The sequence below is a fragment of the Streptopelia decaocto genome, assembly GCF_964273445.1.
Source record: "Streptopelia decaocto genome assembly, chromosome: 1".
Taxonomy (NCBI): Eukaryota; Metazoa; Chordata; class Aves; order Columbiformes; family Columbidae; genus Streptopelia; species Streptopelia decaocto.
In genome coordinates this window covers 49,744,681-49,767,740 of record NC_138663.1, presented here as the reverse complement: position 1 = coordinate 49,767,740, position 23,060 = coordinate 49,744,681, and the positions used below count along the sequence as shown (strand labels likewise).

At 37.5% G+C, this 23,060-nt stretch overlaps 1 protein-coding gene across 2 annotated transcripts in view; it reads right to left on the bottom strand.

Annotated features, from left to right (window-relative positions):
• The window catches only part of RASSF9 (Ras association domain family member 9), a 28,983-nt gene extending 7,457 nt beyond the window's left edge, over positions 1–21,526 (bottom strand). The window contains exon 1 of one of the 2 annotated variants that reach the window (XM_082051875.1): positions 21,363–21,526. In XM_082051875.1, the coding sequence (XP_081908001.1) occupies positions 21,363–21,409 (47 nt within the window). In that variant the 5' untranslated portion in view covers positions 21,410–21,526. Of the gene's footprint in view, positions 1–21,000; positions 21,168–21,362 lie in introns of those variants that run through there. The other variant, XM_082051876.1, reaches the window with a different exon arrangement.
• Positions 21,527–23,060: the final 1,534 nt, after the last annotated feature.

Below are 23,060 nucleotides of genomic sequence, written 5' to 3'. Positions count from 1 at the left end.
TTTGATCTTTCTTTTTAATAAAAAAGAATTGAGTCATTTATAATCTTACAGTGCCATGGAATACTAATGTCATGTAAAAAAATCAAAAGTGTTCTTTATTATCTACCACTATATGGTAAACTGATGTGGCCCACCATGGACCTTTTAGGTAAAATTTATCCTCTAATTCTAAATCATAGTTAATTCAGATAGTACCAAACAAAAATGAAGCTTCAGCATGTCAGTCACAGCATAACAATTATGAAAGACTTGCTTTCAGGATGCAAGACGATGGTAAAAGGAATCATGTTTCATTAAGCTGTGCTTTCCTCATAGAAACTGGAGAGCAGATTCTGCATATATGAATTGGAATTTGTCCCCCTTAGGCACCTGGAAGTTAATATTTTAGTATAAATTCACCATCAAAGTTCCTCCTTGTCATGGGAGGAGAGTAGACCTCCAAGGAGAAAGTCATCACACAACCTGAACTATCTATGTTCATTGGGATGAATCTTCAAATGAAGCTATTTCTTTCTTTCATTAACTAGAAGAGTGGCCACCTTCACTAAATAGCTCATTTCCAGGTAGCTAAATACAGGTAATGGTAATCTAATCAGATTCTGTTTTATTGTCTGGTAGATATGTAACAGGAATGGTTCAGACAGCAGTAGATTTAATAAAGATAACTAAACATGGGACCTATGTATTTTGACTTCATACCTTAGATTAGATGCTCACTATTCCGTTTCCTGTTCAATTTATTACTATCATTCATAAGGAAATCCATAAAGTAATTTCAATACTAAGGAAGATCTAATTGAATTTGTAATTCCTCATCTTAAATAAATGTTGGTCATTGACAGTGATTTTTTTCCTGCAATTTAATACTAAAAATGACAATATTCAGCAACAAGATCTGCTTTTAAATGGCCATTTTAATGAAGAGGCAAACTACTTCTATTTACTGATTCCTTGGCCTTGACATCTTGCAGTTTTGTAAAGAAAGCAAAAGAACTGTCATTTTCAATAACATATCAATTAATGAGTCTCTAATACCTAAGGTGTTTATCCAGTTTGAATGTTTGACTTTCTTGAAAAATAATTTCAGTAGTAACTTATTAAAAACTAGCTAGACAACTCCTTCATTTTTTCAAAAGTTTAAAGCTTTCAGTTCTGGCTTGAATTCTGTTTCTTTGAACTGATCACTGCAATATTCTATTTATCCATCTATGGTTTTAAAGCCTTGATGATAATGAAAACATGCAGGTCTACCTTTTTTGTGAAGTTGCTTGTTGCTCAGGAACAGATTAGAATTTAAGTTTAAGAATGGTCAAAATTACATTTCCAATCACTTCTGTCTGTTTGTTTTTATCGCTAGTTTTATGCCTTCTACTCTTTGCTTCTCTTCATGATGACCCAAAAAAACATTTTAATCACTTTATAGACCTCACACAAAGTCTTGATTGTGCCAGCACAAGCTGATTGTTGCATGTCAGATATAGACTTCATTAATTTATTATGCAGGCCTAAGGGAAGAAAGGTAATACATTCCAGCAATGCACAGACAAAACAAAAACAAGTACTTATGTTTCACAAAGTCAAAATATGAGATAGCTTAAATGCTGGAAGCAGCACTTCTGATATCCACTAGCTTTAGGGGATGTCAGGCACAAAAATATAAATACCAAACACGTAATTCTTTGTCTTCCTGAAAATTTTAACTTCCTAAGCATGCAATATATAGTGTTACAACCAATCACTTCAATCAAATAAAAAGATCCTCCTACTTTTTAGAATTTCATCTATACATCTACAAGATGTTACATTTTCCTTGCTAATTGCAGCAAACATTCTGTTGGGACTAGATCACGTAGATATTATATTATTAGCAGATTAATATAGTGTTTCTGAAATATCATTGACTTTCAAACAACATTTTGTCTCTGTTGAGAAAAAACACAGATAAAACTCTCATCTCCCTTAAGTGTAATAAAATCTTTGTAGATTTTCACAGAAAAATAAAATGGAATTCCTTTCTCAACATTCCCATATTTCTTGATTTACTCTCCCCAAGGAACTAATCAAACACAGTAACTGAAAAATACCTAGATAATGGCTAGAAGTTTCATAACAAAGACATTTTTGTCAACCCTTACTAGCACTATTGTGTACCGCTTTGTTTAAGTCAGCATGACCAATTGAACCAATATGAAGTCAACACAACTATTAATGTTTCTGTGTTCAGAAAGGGATTAAAAACTTTAGATTGTGTTCATGATCAAAAATTATATTAATCGTCTCCTCCCAGTGACTGAAATAATTTATACAGAGTAAAAAATCTGCAGGTGAAAATAAATGGCACACAAAGCAATATATCAATCCTTTGTTTGAAAATGCATACAACTTAATAGCTTACTAGTTTGACATAAAGATTTTATGCTGGAAAGCCATTTGTGTGAAATAGCTTAGTCATTTTTTCACCAATTTATTGGGGAAATCATATTTTATAATCTTAATTTTCAGAAGCGGAAGAGATTTTACCTATATATTAATTAGATTGCTGTTAAATAGTTTTTATATAGCTGTATCTGTTAGAGAGTACAAGTGTTTGTGGGTTGGAATATTCTTGTACTTCTTAGTGTAACATCACCTTTTTTTCTTTCATCATTGCATTTGCAAATGGCACATAGTCTGTAATTAATTATGTTTTATGTCAGAAGAGTGCTTCTAGTTTTGTGCTAGCAGATGATATAACTAATTTATTCAATTTTAATGTAGAAAATGAATCAAATTTTCTACTTTTGAGATATTTTATTCTCTTCATCTGTTATTTGTTTGTTTGTTTTGATGCTGTGCTTGCATAAATACATTTCAGCATACATAGGACCCAGAAAGCCACCCATCACAGCTATAATTTGCAATGCAAAAGAAAGGAAACAGAACAGTAACTTATAAACAGCCTCCTATTGACAGCATAAACCCTTTCAATAGCACGTTTGAACATATAGTCTAATCTGCAGCACATCAGATGATAATTGTGGTTTATGATTGACCAGCTGCCATGACGGGGTCCTCAGTTGACCGCAGCTCTCAGGTAGATAGGCTGTTGCCATGACCTCCCCAGAGGAAGGCCAAACTGCCCCTAAACTTCTAAGAAACAAACACTGACATTATGTCAAGATACCACCCAGAACAATTCGCTTCTTCAGTAGAGAAACCAAAAGCAAGAAAACAGAGAAAAAAAACAAAACAAAACAAAACAAAACTTTAAGAGACGACTCTCCTGCTGTCTACTGTACCCTTGCAGTGAAGGCCTTGCCTAGAGCTTCAGTGTCTGCCATCTCAGTGCTTTCCTGGAGTCCATTAAGAGAGATGAAACTCCGAGGCAGAAGCCGGCAGGGTCTGTGCTGCCTGCAGCTCCCAGCAGGCTGGCCCTTTCTCAGGCTGCTCACTCACAGCTCCTCACTGAGACCTTCATCTGCTTCCTACCAAGGTGCATAGTGCCCCAGCCATGCACACTCAGTTGCTGAGCCACTTTCGTTTGAAAATGGTGTGACACAATGGCATAAAAGATCCTAGGAAAACAAGAGACGTCTGCCACAAAAGCATTTAATAATCTAGTGTTTTCAAGGGGGATGGTCTTTAAACATATTGCTGGGGCACGCTAATCTGCACGCTTGGATTTCGGCAAATATGTATTTGTGCTATGGTCTTCTCTTTGTTCTGCACCCATAAATGTGTTGGTTTGGTGTGTTTTTTTTTTTCATGTGCAAAGGCCCAGACAGCACATGCCTTGTTTAAGCACAGAGATAATAACCTCTGTGTCTCTGTGTCTCAGATCCAAGACATAACTACTTATCAAGTAAATCTGATGACTTTTAATTATATTTACTTGCTGGAAACAAGGAGAGGACAAAATTACAGGTACATGTGCTTGATACAAACAATCTGCATTTGTAGCATAGGACGCACGGTCCATGTCATTTGAGACCTTCTGATACTGATTTACATGTCAGGGTATATAGGGCTGATTAATTTATCAGTCAGCACATTCCATTTAGAAATGATAATATAATATTGCTTTTATTACTTATTTTTAAAAATCTTAGCATGTTACCATATATACATATACATATATATATATATATAAGCATATATGAGAGTGGGAGAACATTCTCAAAAGAAAAGATCAAAACATTCTGGCTCTGTGGGATTTTTATCTGTGAAATTTGGAAAAATGTAAAGCTATTGGTGCCATGTGTTGCAGCCCTTGTTTGGAAGAAACTCTAACTTAATGTGATCCAAATGGATTTTTGACAGTGAGTTTAAACATTAAAGCTATAAAGAATACACAGCTCATATGAAAGCTGAGGTCAGAAGTATTTCAACCTTTCAGGCACAAATGGATCATATTAAAAGTTCACACCAAGTTTATTCAAACTATCCACATTTAATCCATCTTTTTTTCTCAATGTTCTGTCACCTTCTGTAAAGTTATTCAGAAAGCAATAAAGGCCAAATCTCTTACTCAGTATGCCTCCTGCCTAAGCAGATTACATGCTCTGAGTTTCCTAAGGGCAGCAATGAGGAAGTATCTTCGCTCTCACCACCCACTGAAGCTGGAATTACTCCAAAGCCTTAGGGTTCAAGACAGCCTACTAACGGCATTCCCATTCCCCTTCACCTATGCCTAAAATACAATATTAATGGAATCACAGTTAATGTCCATATCATACAGGAGATAGAAATTCCATATATGATGTGTCAGAAACTTGGTCCTTCTTCCATTCTGCATCACATGAAAGTCAGGGTAATGTCTAGCTAAAAAGTACCATGGCAAGGGAAGACTCGTACTTTAATAGGAATAAAACGCCTCGACATAGGTAAGCAGAGTAGTCCTGATACTGCAGGAAGACTTCTAAAGAACACCACAGAACTTGTGAAAACAAAACAATTATTTCAAAACAAATAACTTAAATTTCTCTCAGCCATCTGGTTCTGCATCCGTTTAATGTCGCTCTATAATAAAGCTTCCTCCTTTAAAGAAATGTACTTAGGCACTCATTAAAAATAAAAAAAAAAAATTAGACATCTAAATGTTCATGTGACATTTTTCAAACATACACATATACACAGTGGTTTGGTTGTTCTAATTGAAATATTTCAAATATTTGAAAAAAGAAAACAATTTAAACAAAGGCTATGTTAACTAGCTATGTACAACATGTTTCCCCTAGTCTGTGTTCTTGATGTAATTCCTTTTTAAATGAATAAATTTTTAACTCAGCAAGACTCCCATACTGTCAGGAAGCCTTTATGAAACATTTTAATTAGCAGCAGCTGTTGACAATTATGTCCTATATCAATTATCATTTGTGCACTTAAAAATATAACTAGTTTCTTAATCCCTTTTGCAGAGGAATATCATCACCTCAGTTAGCTACTGTACAATATTGCATATATTATAACTCAACAATGACCTATGGTGAAAATTTTTGTACATCCAACCATTTTACACTTTATTAGTGCTCTATGACATATTTCAGTAAAATATTTTAATTGGAATGCGATAGTGCTATTCTGTCGTAGAAGAAATAACATTAAAAGTATATCAGTTTTAGAATAAAAAAACTCTATTATAATTATTTTATGGTAAATAAGTCATTCACACCAGGTTTTTGTTGACTTAAAATGTCAGACTTAAGTAAAAATCCCATGGGAAATTGTGTGTTTCATTCTAATAATGGTACTGCTTGCACACAGGTGCCTGAACAGGGTCCAATATTTAAGAAAAAAACAAAAAACACAAACCAACAAATGGCACTACTTAAAACAGATATAAAAGAAATAAAATTATACAACAAGAAGAACCAAGGAGGACTGACAGTAATAATTCCATCATCTGATAAGTAGATAGACAGCAGAGTTTATACTAGGTAGAAAATATTCCAAGAAATTGCACTAACACAGAATGTTGCACTTCTAGAAAGAAATGAAAGACATTGTAAGAGGAATTATACATTTTGCTCCGTAGATAAGAGTGATAGTTATGGCTGATTATCCTGAACATCCTCCCGCCACCCCTTCATTTAATAATGACATAACTCTCTGTCATTGCTGCAGTGGCAGATACTGTTTTGCAAAATCTCATTGGCAAAGTTCTAGTGTAGATTTTCAGCAGAGGTGACCAAAAGGTTACCAAGTCCTATCCTTCAATTATTACGTCTGCCCTGTACCATGCTTATGCTCCCAACCACTTAACCTACAAGCAAATGCAAAGGCTGCAGTCTCCATTCAGATGAAGTCTGCATCTGCCCCTGCCCTTTTCTCCTGTCTTACCTCTGAAATTACTTCTCTCCCCCTAAGGGTATACATTCTCTATGAACTACATCTACACTTTAAATCTGCCTTCCTGTCAGACAAATCATCATTTCTCCCCTGTATATTCAAAGTCAAAAGGTTGGTAAGTGGATATTAGTCAAAAAAATGGTTGGAATTGTGATGAGTAACATCAGCAAGTGTGCTGTATACACAAAATGACATGACAGGTAACATGTTCACTGTTTCAGGTCTATGTTTTTGGTGGCCTGAAACTGTGGAGGTTTGAGAACAGAGGAGAGCTAGCTGTCCACCAAAATATTTTCCAAGATGAGCAACAATAACATTAACAATTTGCTTTACTAGGAAAACATGCTTTGATGTGTATATTGCAACTGCTACCAAGGAAGCAGCTGTGACACAGGAACGGAAGATCCAGGAAAAACTCCAGAGCCAAAACAAACACTGGCATATTCATCGGTAATAATTATTTAGACCCTGATGGGGACAATGCAAAGATGGGCATTTTCAAATTCCTCAGTGTTAGTAAGCAAGATTCAAAATTTAGGAATATCAACATTGCAAATGCTACATCTTGGTTTTGTGCAGTGGGTAGTTCTCACTAGTTGATAAATGAAGATGTCCCTGCTGTTTTACATCTACCAAAATAATTTTGCTACATTGCAAAAATATAATTCTCTATTTTGTTTCAGTGTCTAAGTGCCTATTCAAGCATTGATTAAACCATACAAGCTTTATGGGGCTCCTATTAATAATGTAGAGAATGTGTCTAAAATTCCATCACTTTAAATAATACATAAGAACTAGAAAAATGTATACCTCATTTAGAACACATGCTTCTAAATGACAAAGTCAGAGCTGCTATTACAGCTAACAGATTTTTTTTTATCTGCTTCTTCATTACAACTTTTATTACTGCCTTTTAGAAGCTGCCTAGTTGTTTACAAGCTTTTGACATCAAAGAAGCATGGGGAATTCCAAGGGTTAAAAGCAGGAGTTTTGTGGTTGTTGCTATTCCATGAAGTTCTGTTTAGCTTCTGTTGAAAGGCAAACATATACTATTGCCCTCCCTTGGGTTTGTTGACATCTTGCTCAGTGAAGAAATAAACAGAAAGCATTCTGAGGCTGGGTCTGGACTGCCAAAACATGAACAAAGCACACTATAGGGAGACCAGTGACAATAAGGTAAGCTGAATAAAGGAGTAAGATCAAGACAAGGAAATAATAAGATTTTGTGCCAGCTTTCCAGTACTCCCTGGGCAAAAGGAGGCTGGGATGGTTACCTTCTTATGAACACTTATACACACTGCATGGCTCAAACAGCTCAGTGTACTTCTCTACTCCTGCTAGCACCATGTGAGGCAGATGCTAACCTCATTCACAAAGGAAAGAAAGAAACTCCAGATGGACCAGGTTTCTTTTCACCAGTCCTCAAGCTGAGGTCAGGCTCAGCAAAGCATCTCTGCTTTCTCTCATAGTCTTTTCCTGATGGCTACCTACTTTAACTGCTTCTGTAGCTGCTGTAGCAGCAGCCTGTGGCAAGTTTCAGAGTCTGGACACTCTACTTCTTGATTCTGAAAAAGAACATTGTAGGAATCACTATTTTTAACTTCTTTTTTTTAAAAAACCCTAACACTCTGCAGACCCATCCCCAAATTATACAAAATTATTTGCAAAATAACTATCCTAGGAAAGTTATTGCCCTAAATAATATTTTATTGCTGTATCTAATCTTATAGATTAGCAATTGTATTATTTAAATTATCTTGAAGTAATTTAGGCAATTTGATGTCTCCCTGACATTCCTATCTCCTTGCACGTGCCAGCTCTGCTAGTTCAACCAAAGGATTTCCACCTGGATAAACTGGCAGGAAAAAAAAAAAAAATATATATATATATATAAATAAAAAAGACACTTGTTTTGTTTGGTTTGGTTTTGGTTTTTTTTTGAGTAGTGCTCCTTGCATTGGGTTCCATGGTGTCAGGTGAATATTACCAGTGCAAAGAAAACAGCAAAGTGACCAGGAGCCTGGAAAGGGGACTTGGGACTGCCCTTTGTGCAACAACAAGCCTTTAGATATGTTCAGCCACCTCACCAAACTTCACTCTTTCTTAACGTATTGGCATCCAGTGATTTTTCAAAATATTGGGGTTTTGTATCATAAAACCTGCTTTGAGTATCTTTTTACAGTTTGCCAGGAGTAAGAAAGGCAGGATTTGGTTTAATTTTCTTCTGTATTTACTTCAAGAAATTTTGCAGAGAGCGAACCATTCCAATTTGAAATGATACTCTATGATCTTCCCAGTTTCATTTGCTTTCATTAAGTTATATTGAAGATGTCATCTCAAATGAGGTTCTATCAAGACCTAATTTACAATCAATTTTTTTTCCTAATTTCGCCCTCAAACTTTCTAAAAGATAATTCAATGACAAATGTGTTCTATTACTTACAGTATCTGAAGAGCTGAAAGGAAAAGAAGATGAGATGTTGAAGTGGACCCTTATAAAAATCTTCACCCTGAAGAGCTAAATTAAGTACAAGAGATGTAATTATGCTAACAAGCAGAGTGGACATAAATTTTGAAAAAAGAAATCTGAAGCATTTCACTGTGAATTGACAATCTGAGAGATTTATGCAGCTTGTGCTTTCAAGTAATTTTCTAAATTTGCTTATCAATGAATGCTTCAATACATAGTTAGTCAGACACAGGCTGATTTGGCTTCTGAAATATCACCACATCCTCTCTGAAGAAGCTACTGAACAAATGAAATAAATTGTTAACCAGCTGTGCTCTGCCCTAGCCATGGTTATGCTAAAGAAGGCACAGGAGCTTGCAAAACTAGTTCCAGCCAGCTGAGCAATAGAGGTAGGGAAGGTAAGAAGGAAGGAATTGCTGTCTGGAAGCAAGATTAATGCTGGATCACAAAGATCAAGAGTGATGGAAAATCCACTGGACTGATGTAAAAAAGAAAGAGTAGGCAAGAAAGAGAAACAGAGAAGGGTATTCCGTAGCGCACACACACACAATACTTTCAGGTGTGAGAAGATAAAGGAAACTGACTGCAGATGTTCCCTGATTCAGATAAAAAGCCATGTGAATCCTAAAATATTTGAATTATCATGATTTAAGCCCCAAAACTGTTCTAGAACAGGGATAATGAGTACAGATAATGAGTTTCCAGCTGGGGCCACCTGAAGAGGCTCATAGCCTTCTCAGTTGCCCATCACAACCCTCTCACTGGAGCTGAGCTGCTTGTCTGACCTCCAAACCATATGAGTCATGATGAAATAGATCATAAAGATAAAGGCCTTGTTAAGCCATCTAAGATAACCCACCTGAATGTGATTGAACAGTTTAGGGAGAAATCATTCACAAATTTGATGCAGCTGAAAAGATGGTAACCCTGATAGAGGATTTGTGATGAACAGTGAGAGCAGGTGTGGTCCAAAAACCTGCATTGTGCTCAGTTGAAGCCAAACAAGGCTTCAAAGAGGTGTCTGTGGCCAAAGACCAAGGCAGGCCCAAGAAATGATTGGGTTAGTTTTGCGAGACACATCTATGGCAGGATAGCAATTATGCCAAGAGGGCTGTGACACCAGAAAGGCACTGCAAACTACTTGTTGTCTTCAGTTCACAGAAAGTCAGACTGACTCAACATTCAAATTAATCCAATGTTTTTTTATTTCACACATCCAAATGTCTTTGCAGGTGGGGATCCTTTCAACATATGAGCAATTCAGATGACTTCATAGCTCAGGGAGGATAAAAAGGCAGTTTACTTCTAACAGGGAACTTCATAAGCTCAATGGATACTGTGGTGACAGCTGAATGAAGGCATTCTTCCTTCTGCCATGCGAACAACTCTGTGATGTTTGGAGAAATATACATATTTATCATTCTTCTATGGCATGTTCACATTCTGTTTGTCACTTCTGACTTTTAAAGAACTCTTGTACACACCCAGTTTTGTAATATGTAGATGAATATGTATGCAATCTACAGAAGTGGCTATTTTGGCACATATTGTTTATATATATAATGATTTGGGGGTTGTAATATGTTTTATTGTATGTTGGATGTAGATGATACAGGGTAGATCTATAATAAGATATGTGAAAGTATATCTCATGAGCTATACATATTCATTACATGATCACATACAACACAAACTGTCATATCTGCATTTATATACTGAATATATGCTTACCATGCACAAATGCTTTAGCATTAAAAAATATGCTTAAGTTGCAGTCAAGTACTCAAAAATTCCGAACATTGGTGTTAATATTTTCCATGCTACTTAGTTCAACAAAAATGAATTAGATTAAGCATATCCATAGCAAGATGAATTCTTTCCATTACATCGAACCCCTGCCTTGCTTGAATGTATTCAAGAGACAATATTCAGTTTTGCTAGAGCCACAGAAGATACTTAAGCATTGCAGACAATGACTGTTACAACTTTCAGGTGTCTTCCCCACTGCTGAAATTCAGAATTCCCTCTTGGACACCTAAACTTCCACAAAAAAGTACTATGGAAGAGTTCAACTCCTAAAAATGGGGTTTGCTGACACCAGCAAGTTCAGCAGGAACTGACCTATAGTAGTCAGAAACATGAACAAAAGAGCAGGTCTTAGGTACTGTTAGACTAGATTTAGATGTTCACTGCATAAAAAATACAACATGAGTTAGAACAGTAACCAAAAGACTGATTCCCTTTTCCCACTGAAGCCTTCCAACACAACCCTTGTCTTTCTCTGGGTTACTATAAAAAAATGGAACAGCTTCAAAAGGAAATATTGTTTTTCAATTTAAAATAACTTGACAGAACTGTCCTGACAAATACATGTTGAGGATGCATCTCACAGGGGTGTTCTGGCCATCAGGATATCTGGCTACACTTTCTCTGTTGTTGCACATGCTCTGAACAGGGCTATTAGATGGGATCTTATGGTTGAAAAAGCCAAAAGATGGCCTTTTTCTTAATTTTGGTAGAGTGTGAGGGAGGCACGTAACTGCAGGGTTTTCAAGACCACTGTGAGACATGATGGGAGTATAGGTAACTGGTGAGTGCTGCCAATCAAAATGCTACTACCTCAGGATTTAATCATAATTTTGTGAACATCAGAAGTTCTTAAAGCTTATCTTAGGTGACTACCATGACATCTAGGTACCAAAGTTTCCTTCATAAATCCAGCCCTTATTACTTATATTTGTTCAATATGTGTCCATTTTATATCTTCTCTCCCATGTATAGTACTACCCCTTAAAGAAGACACTTTTTTTTATTTAATCTTTTGCCATATATATTTTATCACCAGATATGCAATTGCTTCACAAGCTGAGGAAACAGAACTTCCTTTTACAAACCAAAGTTCAAAAAGATTTATGCCAATGTTATCCTCTTCTTTAAGTTCTTATCCTGGCTAACTGAATTCATATCTATAGAGATGTCCAAAGCAGGGTACCCATAAACATCCTTTGCTCAGCCCTTGTGCAAAACAGGTTACAGGACACTGTATTAGCAAATAAGGAACATGCACTGAGTAACTATGGTTTATGTGACTTGCCCAACATCACGTAGGAATTTTGTGGCAGGGGCAGGGAAGACATCCACGCCATTAGGATGGTTCTAGCTTAATCATATATTATCCACCTGTAATTCACCTCTCCATTCACTATTCCCTTTTTAATTTATAAAATGAATGGTACAAAAGATGGTTAATTAGATGGTCTACAAAGTCTGAGCATGCTCCATGAAGACCTTCCCTTTGAAAGTGATCGGGGTGGAGCTCATGTAATCTACCTTAAGCTATTTAAAATGTAGATGTGTTGTCAAAGATAATTTTCTGACCTTACTCTGTAATCAGTGGCATAAGATAGGCACCTCCAAAAGGGTGACTAATCCCATACTGAAAACCTGTCTAAGGCTGAATGAATTGCCCTCTGGAAGTGTTTAGATGTACCCATTAACTACAAAGAGTACTGAGATGACTAGATACCTAAATTTTCAATAGCTCAAGTTGAGTAAAATGAAGCTTGACTTTTGTGTTTTACTGCGTACCTCAATCTTATGAAGAGTCTGAGTGTCAGTAAAAGTAAGAACTCTGACCATCCACAACTGCAGTTCCATACAGCTCAGATCTTTGCCTGACACCTGTAGTGGCCTTCATAGGTAAACAAAGATGATTAGATGCCTGCCTAGACCTTAAACTACCAAAAGTCTGGGAAAATGCAGTAAAGTCAATATCAATCCGAAACTTTTGTTAGAAAACTGGCTTTGTACAGAGCTTTTCGGTAAAACAGGATGCTAACAACAAAGTAGCCCTGAGAGATATAGGCAATAATCAAGTTAAACAAGTATAGTAAGTGCCTTAGCAATCAGTGCAGAGGAAGTCTGTCAACAGGTAACGTCCAAGTGAAACAAGAGTTCAGAACACCAATTCACCAATTATGAAGCCAACAGAAACAAAAGCACATGAAAGTCAGAGTATGATCCTGGATTTATAAATATCACTAAGCCACTCTTTGATTAGTGAGCAGAATCTGATAACTTCATATGACAAATGAGACATACTTTATGTCATCAAAACAGTGCCCCAACTGATGCCCTGAGAAATTTTGTGGTTTAAGAGTGCTTTCACAATGGAAACTGTGTTCTGTAGAAATAACCCTTTTGAATACAGAGGAGGTTGGGGAAAGCAAACTAAGGTGTTCCACACGGATGAAGGAATCTATTAACACAGAGCAAATTACAGGTTCAAGATCCAAGGGCAGACTCTCTTAAAAATTAGTCTTCGCTCAACTACCTTATTCCACTGAGGCCATGCATCCTTACAAGTTAAAGTAAACTTATTTATACCTGACCAAAACAAAACTTGGTCTAATAGATTATTACATTTTTATAAATCTGATTTTGTCCCCAAAGGAGAGAGTGTTATGTTTTTATATATTTAAGCTTTGTTAGTTTTGTATTATTAAAAGGAGAACAAAATAAATATCTTATGCTTTTCAAGGTGGCTGATTTTATTTGCTGTTATGATGGGAATGTCACAACTCAAAATTCTTTATATCAATGAATGCAAACAGGGGTGGCAAATTAAAAAAGAAAATCACATTGACAGTTTTGACCCTCAAAATCAAAATGTATTTATTAATTTCATTCACAGCAAATACCTAGCTCTGTATAAAGATATTTTCCTCTCATCATTACACTGTAGCTGACTAAAAAATATAGGGAGAAAAACAAACAAACAAACAAACAAAAAAGAAAAAAAAACCAACCCCAAAACAAAACAACAAAGTCCCAACCCAGGAAAACAGAGATTTACATCACCTCCAAGATTACAACATGAGAAACAAGTCAGAAGCCTGGCTTCTTCTAATGCTAATGCTCAAAAATGTATGTCTAGCAACCATCCAAACTACAAATGAAATGGTTCAAATTGGCAGGTGCAAACATGTACTCAGGCAGACAGGTGAGAGAGTGAAATAGGAAAAAGTGAGTGAAAGATAAACATGTATTTAAATAAAGTGTATTTGAGAGGTGTGCCAAACTTGCACTGGAAAAATTTTCTTTCACATTTAGTGTTTTTTATTACTCTCCAAATGATATCAGGACTTAGGTATCATAGCATTAAAAATATAGTTACATAACAGCCTTATTATCATTATCAGTGAAAAACTTCAAACCTTCCTTTCTGGTTTTTGGTTTCAAAAGTTAACTTTCTTCCCTTATGTTCACCACACAAAAACACCTAAAAAATCTGTTAAAGACACACGTGATATTTTTTAACTTACTTTCTTTCTCTGACGTTACAACCCTCCTCAGAAACCATGTTTAACATTATGAAATGTTTCAGACCGTTGAAAATTCCTCAGTGAATCATGTGAAATCAAACCTCAACAAACCGCAGTATATTCTCATTTCTCTGTGTGGCAGCCAGCTCTAGTGGACTGTACAAGAATTAGAAACAAGCAACTCCCAGATTTTATTCATACCTTTCCCACTAACTGGCTATCGCACTCTGCACTTCTGTAGATTTTACACTGTCTAGTCATGCCCTATTTATTTTCCTGAGGCATGTTATATTATCACCCATATTACAGCTAAGGAAAAGTAAGTATGCTTATCAGTTGTCTGAGGTCACAAACAAGTTGGTATCATTATCACTATTACAACACATGAACCTTAAATGCATTTCTGGATAGGTCGAGACAGGATAAAGTGACTAGTGGATGGTTCTGATGCTTTTTCAAGGCAAGTTCCAGTAAGGTGCTAAAAAACGTTTCTTTTGGGCAAGGCTCCCCAAAAAATGTACCTTCCAAAATCACTAATTAGCTCTTGCATTTTATACTGATGTTTAACACATATGCATGAGAAATTATTTATGAAAAATTCTCATTTTTATTGCAAGAATTTTGCAAGTCCATGGAAAATTGACAACCCTTGAAGGTAAAATGCCATCACTGGAATTTGCATGAGAACTATACCAAACTCAGTTCTAAGTAATTTTTTTCTGCTGAGAGATGTAAGCATGGAATAGTTGATTGAAACACAGACCAGACACAAACTAATCTGATAGAAATTTTCAGAGAACTCTGCATGGCATTTGTCTGTAACAGAGTATCTTACATACCTGAAAATTACACTGAGCTGTATTTGTTTAGAACCATAGAATGTCCTGAGTTGGAAGGGACCCACAACGATCATCGAGTCCAACTCCTATCCCTGCATATGACAACCCCACAGTTCACACACCATGTGTCTGAGGGCATTGTCCAGTCTCTTCTTGAACACTGTCAGGCTTGGGGCCATGACTGCCTCACTGGGTAGCCTGTTCCAGTGCTCCACCAGCCTCTGGGTGAAGAACATTTTCCTAATGTCCAATATGAAGTGCCTACATTCCTTAGAGGATGGTTCTGGCCCTTGTTGCATAAGTAAATTTTCTATTTTGCCATCTAATTCCATTTGGCTGATCACTCTTTCTGCTCATCCTGAAACCATTTGTCTCTTATCTGTTGTGTCTTATGTGATATTGTGTAACTGCTAGCATGATAACACTGCAGAAGAAGACAGAAAGTCACCATGTTGAGACTATCATAACAAGTAAGAGAAACAACAGAAGTGACAATAACAGCTCGGTCACCTATGCAGACAGCTGGGTACCAACATGTCCAACATTTAGTTCTAGGCTTCACTTAGTGTGTGTTGTTAAACAAAAACTTTATCTTGCATCATCCATTCTGTCACCATTAATAAGGATTTATCTACATACTAAATATAGAAGTTGGATGAACTAATTAAGGCTTGTACAGCATGTGTGATGGTAATGCTTGCAAATAATAATGTTTAAGAACATTCTTTTAAGTTGTTATTATTCATCATATAAAACAAACAAACAAACAAAATAATATATTCTGAGTGTAAGGGTGTACCTTTGCAGGCTGATCAGGAGGTACCCCTCTGTGATTATCACTGACTTTTAAAAAAGTCCCCATCTCTGAAAACTTATATCTCTCTATAGAAATCATTACACATTTAGTAACATGTGTAAGTCTTTTCTCTGCACGTAAAATGCTGTTTTTTCATCAGTAAAACAGGGAATCAACATTAACTAGCAAGATTTTTCTTCCACAATACTAAAAAAGTCTGAAGTGTATCTTCTCAGCCTGACTCTACATTGTATTAGTGGTTTAGAGTAACTTCAACGTAACCTGAGCACCGCTATTTCCTTAGATGGTGTAGTATTACACACATCTATTACTTATTTTATTTACTCCTTTGGAATGAAATTGATGTATGCCCTCCTGGAAGAGTAGATAATTAACTCTTTAGAAATAAGGTTAGTGTTTTGTTAGATGAAAAGCTCTTCCTGAAAATGAAGTGAACAAATATGTACAAAGATTATTAGAAAATGTATGCAACCATTTTGACCCCTGAGACAAAGCTAACAAGCCAGACCAGAAAATAAATTATAGTGTATGATCTCTGGCTCAAAAAGAAACTCCTTCTTTGATAGTTCACTAATACATCTCACAGTCAAAGAAAAGCAAAAATAAAGAGAATATGTTCCACCATTACTGAACAAGCACCATCTTTTCAATCTAAAAATTTAACACAGATAGCAACACTATTTCTAAATAAGCTCTTATCTACCCACTCCAACATACATACCAAATGCCTAGTAGTCTTGAATCAAAAGGACCTTTATAGCTTCATATAGACTTTCCTCCAGGTATGCTCATCCAAGAGGAGAAGTATTGGACAACTCACATGATCCCATGAGACTCACAATATGGGTCATACACAGTTCATTCAGATAAGCAGCTGATCTCCAAGAGCTTTTCCAGTCCAAACCTAAATGCTGAGTATTTGCAGTTTTGCTTCGGCAAGGCTTTAAATGCACAGCAGTGTACTCAACCGTAGAGTAGTAGAGATGTTCAGAGTAATACTCAGATCAGTGTGCTAACTAGGTATGATGAGAAACTACTGGAGGGAGGGAGGAAGGGAGGGAACATGGTAATGAAAAGTCAGTATCAGATAGATGTAGTCTCTAATCTAATTCATTAACCTGGGCTTGTAATATAAAAACTGAGAGAATAATTGAATGTTTCTCTCACTGGGGAGGGGCCTCTGACTGTCAGGACAGGAAGAACTCTCTCTATATCTGTACAAATTAATGCGTATACATGGTCTTTCTTTCCACCTGTGAACCAGGGATGAGCTGATGAAAAAGAAGCAGACATAAAGAGTAGGCAAAGAAAATCATTGCTTCCTATACAGAAACACTCTGCTAACTGCTGTGGCACTGAGACATGGACAGTAAATGGAGGGGAGTCAAAAAAAAAAGGAAACGCAAAAAACATAAATACAATTAAATAATAATATATTTGTAACACAACTGTTTCATCATCAATCAGCACTCTGCGTTCAGATGTGTTGTATTTCAACAGAGCATACAAATGATTGTGGTAAACTTAGAAACAACATGAATTACTCTGACAAAAAATATTTCTCAAATTATTTGTGACTAACAGGACAGCCCGACAGCACCAAGGACAACTATGTGAAGAAGACAGACTCTCTGTATCTTCTTCCTTTCAGATTGCTACTTCCCTGGTTACAACTTGCATGGAACAGTTGATAAGTTTGGGTAAGGTTTATGTGAAAAACCCCAGGAAGTGGCCTCAATGAAAGAGAAATAGCAATGAAGTCAGCTTCGTTAATGTGAGATCGCTGGGCAGATAAGACAATGACAGATGCAGATATCCTTGAAATGACGAGTAGATTTTGAAGTATTTAAATGAACCAGAAGACCGAATGTCAGAAGGGACCAAATCTAGCACGAGCAGAGAAGTCCTAAACTTGCAGAAAATCAAAGGGGTGTAGATTCCTGTTCTACCTAGTAACCAGGAAATTTTATACAATGTGGAACCCCAGTACATAAAAACTGCAAGTATATATACTCCGTATTTGTTGTTCATATTTGGATAGAGAGTTGTTTTGTCTCTGTGCAGTGCAATGTGTTAGATCAATACTAGACCTTATCTGCAAGGAACTGAGCGCCCTTTCTCTTTCTTTGGCTGAGCATTTCCTCATATTAACACACATCCAAAGTGTGATGTCAGCTGAGCATTCCTCACACTTCCAGAGAACAGCATCTTTAAGAGATATGAATAAAAATATATCCCCTTGAGTTTATTCATGTTGCAGAGACTTAGTCTTTCAGGAAACTGTCCCTTTTCCTTTATTGCCTTAGAGGGTACAGCTTGTCCCTGCTGAGCACATTCGGATTTGTAGCAGGGTGGGGCATGGCCTTGCTACCTTTTGGATGCATTGTTCTCCAGGGGACACCCTGACAAGCACATACACGCTCTAGGAAATACAATTATTTCTGCTTGTCACAGGAGGTCAAAGAATAGTATAAAAACTCCTCATAACTCTTGAAAAAGATATTGAGATATCACTCTCTTTCTGGCCAATAAAAATATGTTTGGGCCACGTTCCTAGTGGCTGCTTCTCTGAAATCAAATCAGGGCTTACAATGAACCAATGGTTACGCAGGTCTTGTGCTGTCTCTCTGCATGAGCAAGATTTCAGCAGCCCAAGAGAGCAATACCTGCTGAAGATCTTTCAATTACTAGAAGCAGTTCAGTAATAGAGTTTGTTTTCCAGAGGTTTAATGTCAGCTTCTTTTTCTGAAGGCTCATGGCACCCCAGCCAAAATCCCCCACCTCTCACTCGAATACCTCATGCAGACAGATACAGTTAGAATAGCATCTTTGTATAAACTCTGAGGTCTTAGGGGTAGAGACTGACATTTTGTGATCTGGATGTGAAGAGTCTACTATAAAACAGGGCCTTAATCTGGGACCTCTGGGCAATGCTACAAGACAAGCACTAATTATAGAGGTATCCTCTTTTTATCTGTGTGAATGACTATAATGCCTTCATTTTCCTTCTGGCTGTTCTTCCAGCTACCTTAGCTTTATGCCTTCCTCCTGCAAACATAGATTTTATTCCTCATTTGCTTATCTGATAACTCTCAAGAGTTATATTTGCATGTAGTTAATGGTCATTAAATAACTTCCAGTGGAAAAGCAAAATGTGAAGACAGGGAAGGAGAGTGCTTGCTCCTCCTGTACTCCACCTTTATGCAATACTTTTTCTGTTTCAAAACTGAGTTTCTCAAAGAGAAACACTAGACCTAATAAACAAAGCAGCTGATTAAATATATACATGTACGTTTGTCCCTTTTTGGTTCCACTTTACAGGTAGGCAAACTAAAACAGGGTAATGAGCTACAAGTTCTGACTCCTCAGCTACTGCTCTAAACACAGTCAAGGATTTTAAACTCACATGACTTCCTTTTCAAGGTTTCAAATTAATTAACAAAGATACAATTATAATGAAAAAAAAAAGTTATTACATAGTTCTTCAAACATACTACAAGACCCTTTTACTAACTGCATAAGCAGAATTTAATTCTCAAAATTCAATATCAAAAGCTAATGTTAAATACACAGAAAGTAAAATATCTGAATATATTATAATGCATCTTAAGAATTCTGTAGTTTGCTTTGTTCTTGACGATCCCCCCATCTCCATTTCTGTAGTCACAAGACTTCCAGCCCCTTCTTACTGTCACAATATGTTTCTGCCATTAAAGGTATTAATTTATTTTTTTGGTGGGGTGGGGTCATGAGAGGAGGGAGAGAGGGTGAAATGAAAGTGCTAGATGTTCACAGTAATGGCTCCTTTGGTATTTTAATTTTTATTGGCTATTTAAAGCTTTGGATTATGACTTGCTTTTCCCGAGGAATAAAATTTCACATCAGCAAGCACAGTGAGATTGATTGCAATTAGTATGAAACATCCAAAAGAGAAACAGTTTCAATATTGAATGGAGTGAAACTTGTGCTTTGTGATTTAATACAGCTATTCAGGTAACTGATGGCAGTAGCAAAGCTTCTATTTTAACAGTAATAAATTTACAGCTCTATGTAGAAGTAACTTCATGTAAAAGTTCATGCTCATCTTTCTAGATCTTCTGAACATAAAATGGCCACATGAGAAGTACATCAAAGTTTTTGTTTCCAGATATGTTAGCAAAACACGTTGCTTAACCAGTAACCTACAGCATTAACAACTCTAAAATAGTATCCTATTTTTTTAAACCTTGACTGTAACTGTCTTTCCAATTTCTCTTCCATAGAATTTGCTAAATTAATATTTTCACACAATCCCAACAAATGCAGTTCCTCCAGAATAACTTTCAGTATATCAAATGGGAAACCCCCAAAAAAAAAAATCTGGACATTTTTACTTGACCTTTTTGGGGAATCCCTCTGAAAAAGATTTTCCCTTGCATTTCCTTAAATACGAAGTAAACTTCAGTGGAAATCACCAGTAAAAGTGTGGAAGAGATTACAAATTATTTTTGAGTTTCTCACTGAGCCAAAATTTCAGTGATCTGCTTCAAGTTCAGTCTCAGCTAGTTGGGTTCAGCCACTGTAAATTCCATAGTGTACAAGCAAATTTGCTACACTCCAAGCAAATTTACTCTTAAAAAAACCAAAAAAACAAAAAACAAAAAAACAAAAAACAAACAAACAAAAACAAACTAATGCCATCCTAGCACTTAAAATTATTACATAACTCTTTTTCTTTTTACAGCTGGTGTGCATGGCATGTGGAAGCATGCATGACATGAGGGGCAAAGTCCCCACAAAGAAACTTTGCAGGGGCCAACCAGGGGACCACCGCTGCCACCCTGAACATATTTCTAGGAAAAAACAAAACCAAAACACTCAAGTTCAGCTGAAGCTAAAGCCTAACCAAAAAAAAAGCATCCCCTTCTGCCCACGCTGGAAGATCGGTGCTCTCCTACCTGCCAGGTTAATAGCCAGCAGACGAGGTAAGGAACAGGATCGACCCTAAGTGCTTGCAGGCTGCGGCTCTCCCTCCCAAATAAACGGGGGGAAAGCAGAGGGGCCCGGAGGGGCCCGGCCCGGCGCGGCTCGGTCCGCCGCAGCCCCTATGAGAACCTCGGGGAGTTTTTCCCCAGCGCGGGTGAGGGGCTCCAGGTGCCCCCCGGCCGTCGGCACGGGCCGCCGCAGGCAGGACCCGCACACGGGGGCCACCAGCTTTTCGTCCCAGCCCCGGCCGAGTCTTACCTTGTTAACACGGGGAATTTCCAATGTTCGCCTCGGTTTAGACGGGGCAGGTTCAAAGTCAGGGGGAGTTATCTTCCCCTCACTGAAAATATTGCCCAGGAGTCATAAGAGCCAGATCGAAGAAGTGAGAGCCAGGTCCAGAGGGGCAAGGGAGGGGGAGAAGCGCCCCTTCCCGCCGCACACGCCGACCCTCTCCCTCCTCCCCGAATCCCACTCGCAGGTGAGCCCCGAAGTTACAGCTCCTGGGAGCAGCATGGGTCCAGAGCAACACATCCTTCCTCCAGAACCAAAAAAAAAAAAAGTATAAAAGACATCCATCCCGTATCGCCCTCCCTTTTCCTCCACGTACCCACGCACTTTACCTGTTTTTATGCCGGGTTTTTAATAAATTCCTTCCAAAGGGAGCCATGATTCCAGAGGCAAAAGCATAACATCAGCGATCCCCAAACAATTCGAGGGTGTTCCCTTCTCCCCTATTTTTTCCCTGACCGCCTTCCAGCTTGTTAATAGTCACTGAGCGTAGCGATGAGCTGGAAGTTGTGCAATTTACTGCTAACTTTGAACTCCGGCTCGTTGCTGCTGCTGCACCTTTGGAGTCCTGCCCAGCTGCAAACTTGAAGGAGGCGTTTTAGGAGCAGGAAAAAGAAAGGAGGGGAGAAATACGCACTTGCTCCTGTGATGTGAAGTTATGCACAAAACTTGCTAAACTTTCAGTCTCGTCACCCTCAGGGCATCAGCCAGCAAATGGGGAAGAAAGGGGTTTTGCTCTGGTGGGGAACTTTGTAAAAACACACAACAAAAGGGCTGAAAACTTTTCCCGGCAGGCTCCAGCTACTTTAGGTCAAGTCGTTCAACTAAACACCAGCATTAATGAAGGGCAAGCAACAGTTGCCACACCAGTTCTCAGTGCATAATAACCTGCCTTTGCAGTACCTCTTTACAAGGTGTTGAACAAGTAATGGGAAGATGAAGGGAAAAATCAGACCGCTGTAGCCCCTCTGCCCTCCCTGGATTTGTAAGTAAATCAGCTATTTGCATTAAAGCCTCCACAGACTAAAAGCACCTCCGAAAACCTCTTAAGCATGGCCTAGCAGAGTGAGGCAGCAACACGAAAATCTCACTTGGTGCTGCAATGTTGCAGGACCTTTTTTTTTGTTATTATTTTAAGCTGGCTTCAACAGAAAGGAAATGAACACACACCACAGTTCCTGTTTGCTGGAACCCTGTGGGAATGAGAGATTCAGAGTAAAGCTTCAGAAGGAAAAACTTTTTAAAGCTTCAGAAGGATTTTTTTAATTTTTTTTTTTTTTTTTTTAATCCTCCCCTATGCTCCAAGGTGGACCTGAGCAAAGGAAAGTGGACCCATTGCACCCCAAAAGGCTGATGCTGGTGGGTCAATGTTCAGGAGCAGATGGGAGAAGTCCCTAGCGTGGCCCTCACCCACACTACCCCTCTATTTAGTTATTTCAACAGGTACATATTGGATGAAAAACACTTCTTTTTTTCTTTTTTTCTTTTTTTTTTGTTGCTTTTGTTGTTCGTTTGTTTGTTTCTCACATATTATAGGCCAAATTCTTTATGTGGCCACCTAAAGGTGCAGCACAATAAGGAACTGTTTTATTAACCAGGAGGGATGATTAAATACAAGTTTACTAGAGTAAGGACTTATCTGAAAAAAAGGCTTTTTCTTTTTCTGAAATTCCCTTTTTGTCCCTTAGTCAAGATAGTCACAGCAGCCTGAAGAAACCAAAGCAAAGGCCCATTCCATGGGTTACCTATTACTGGCAGCTCTGGGAATACCCCACATATTTTCAGTTCAGTCCCACGCCTCTAAATTCTCTGAGCTGTAACTACAAAGAGAGAGACCGGAGCCTCTTAAAAGCCTTGTTTGGGTAATCATCCAAATAACACAAAAATAGGGAAGCTGAAATGAAACAAGTTTCAGATTTCTTATCCTGATGCCAGGGGATATTTTAAGCAGTCTGATTTTGACATTATGAACATAAACCCAAACATGTTAAGACCATAGAATTCTTTCCTTTTGCTTTGAATCAGTTTAA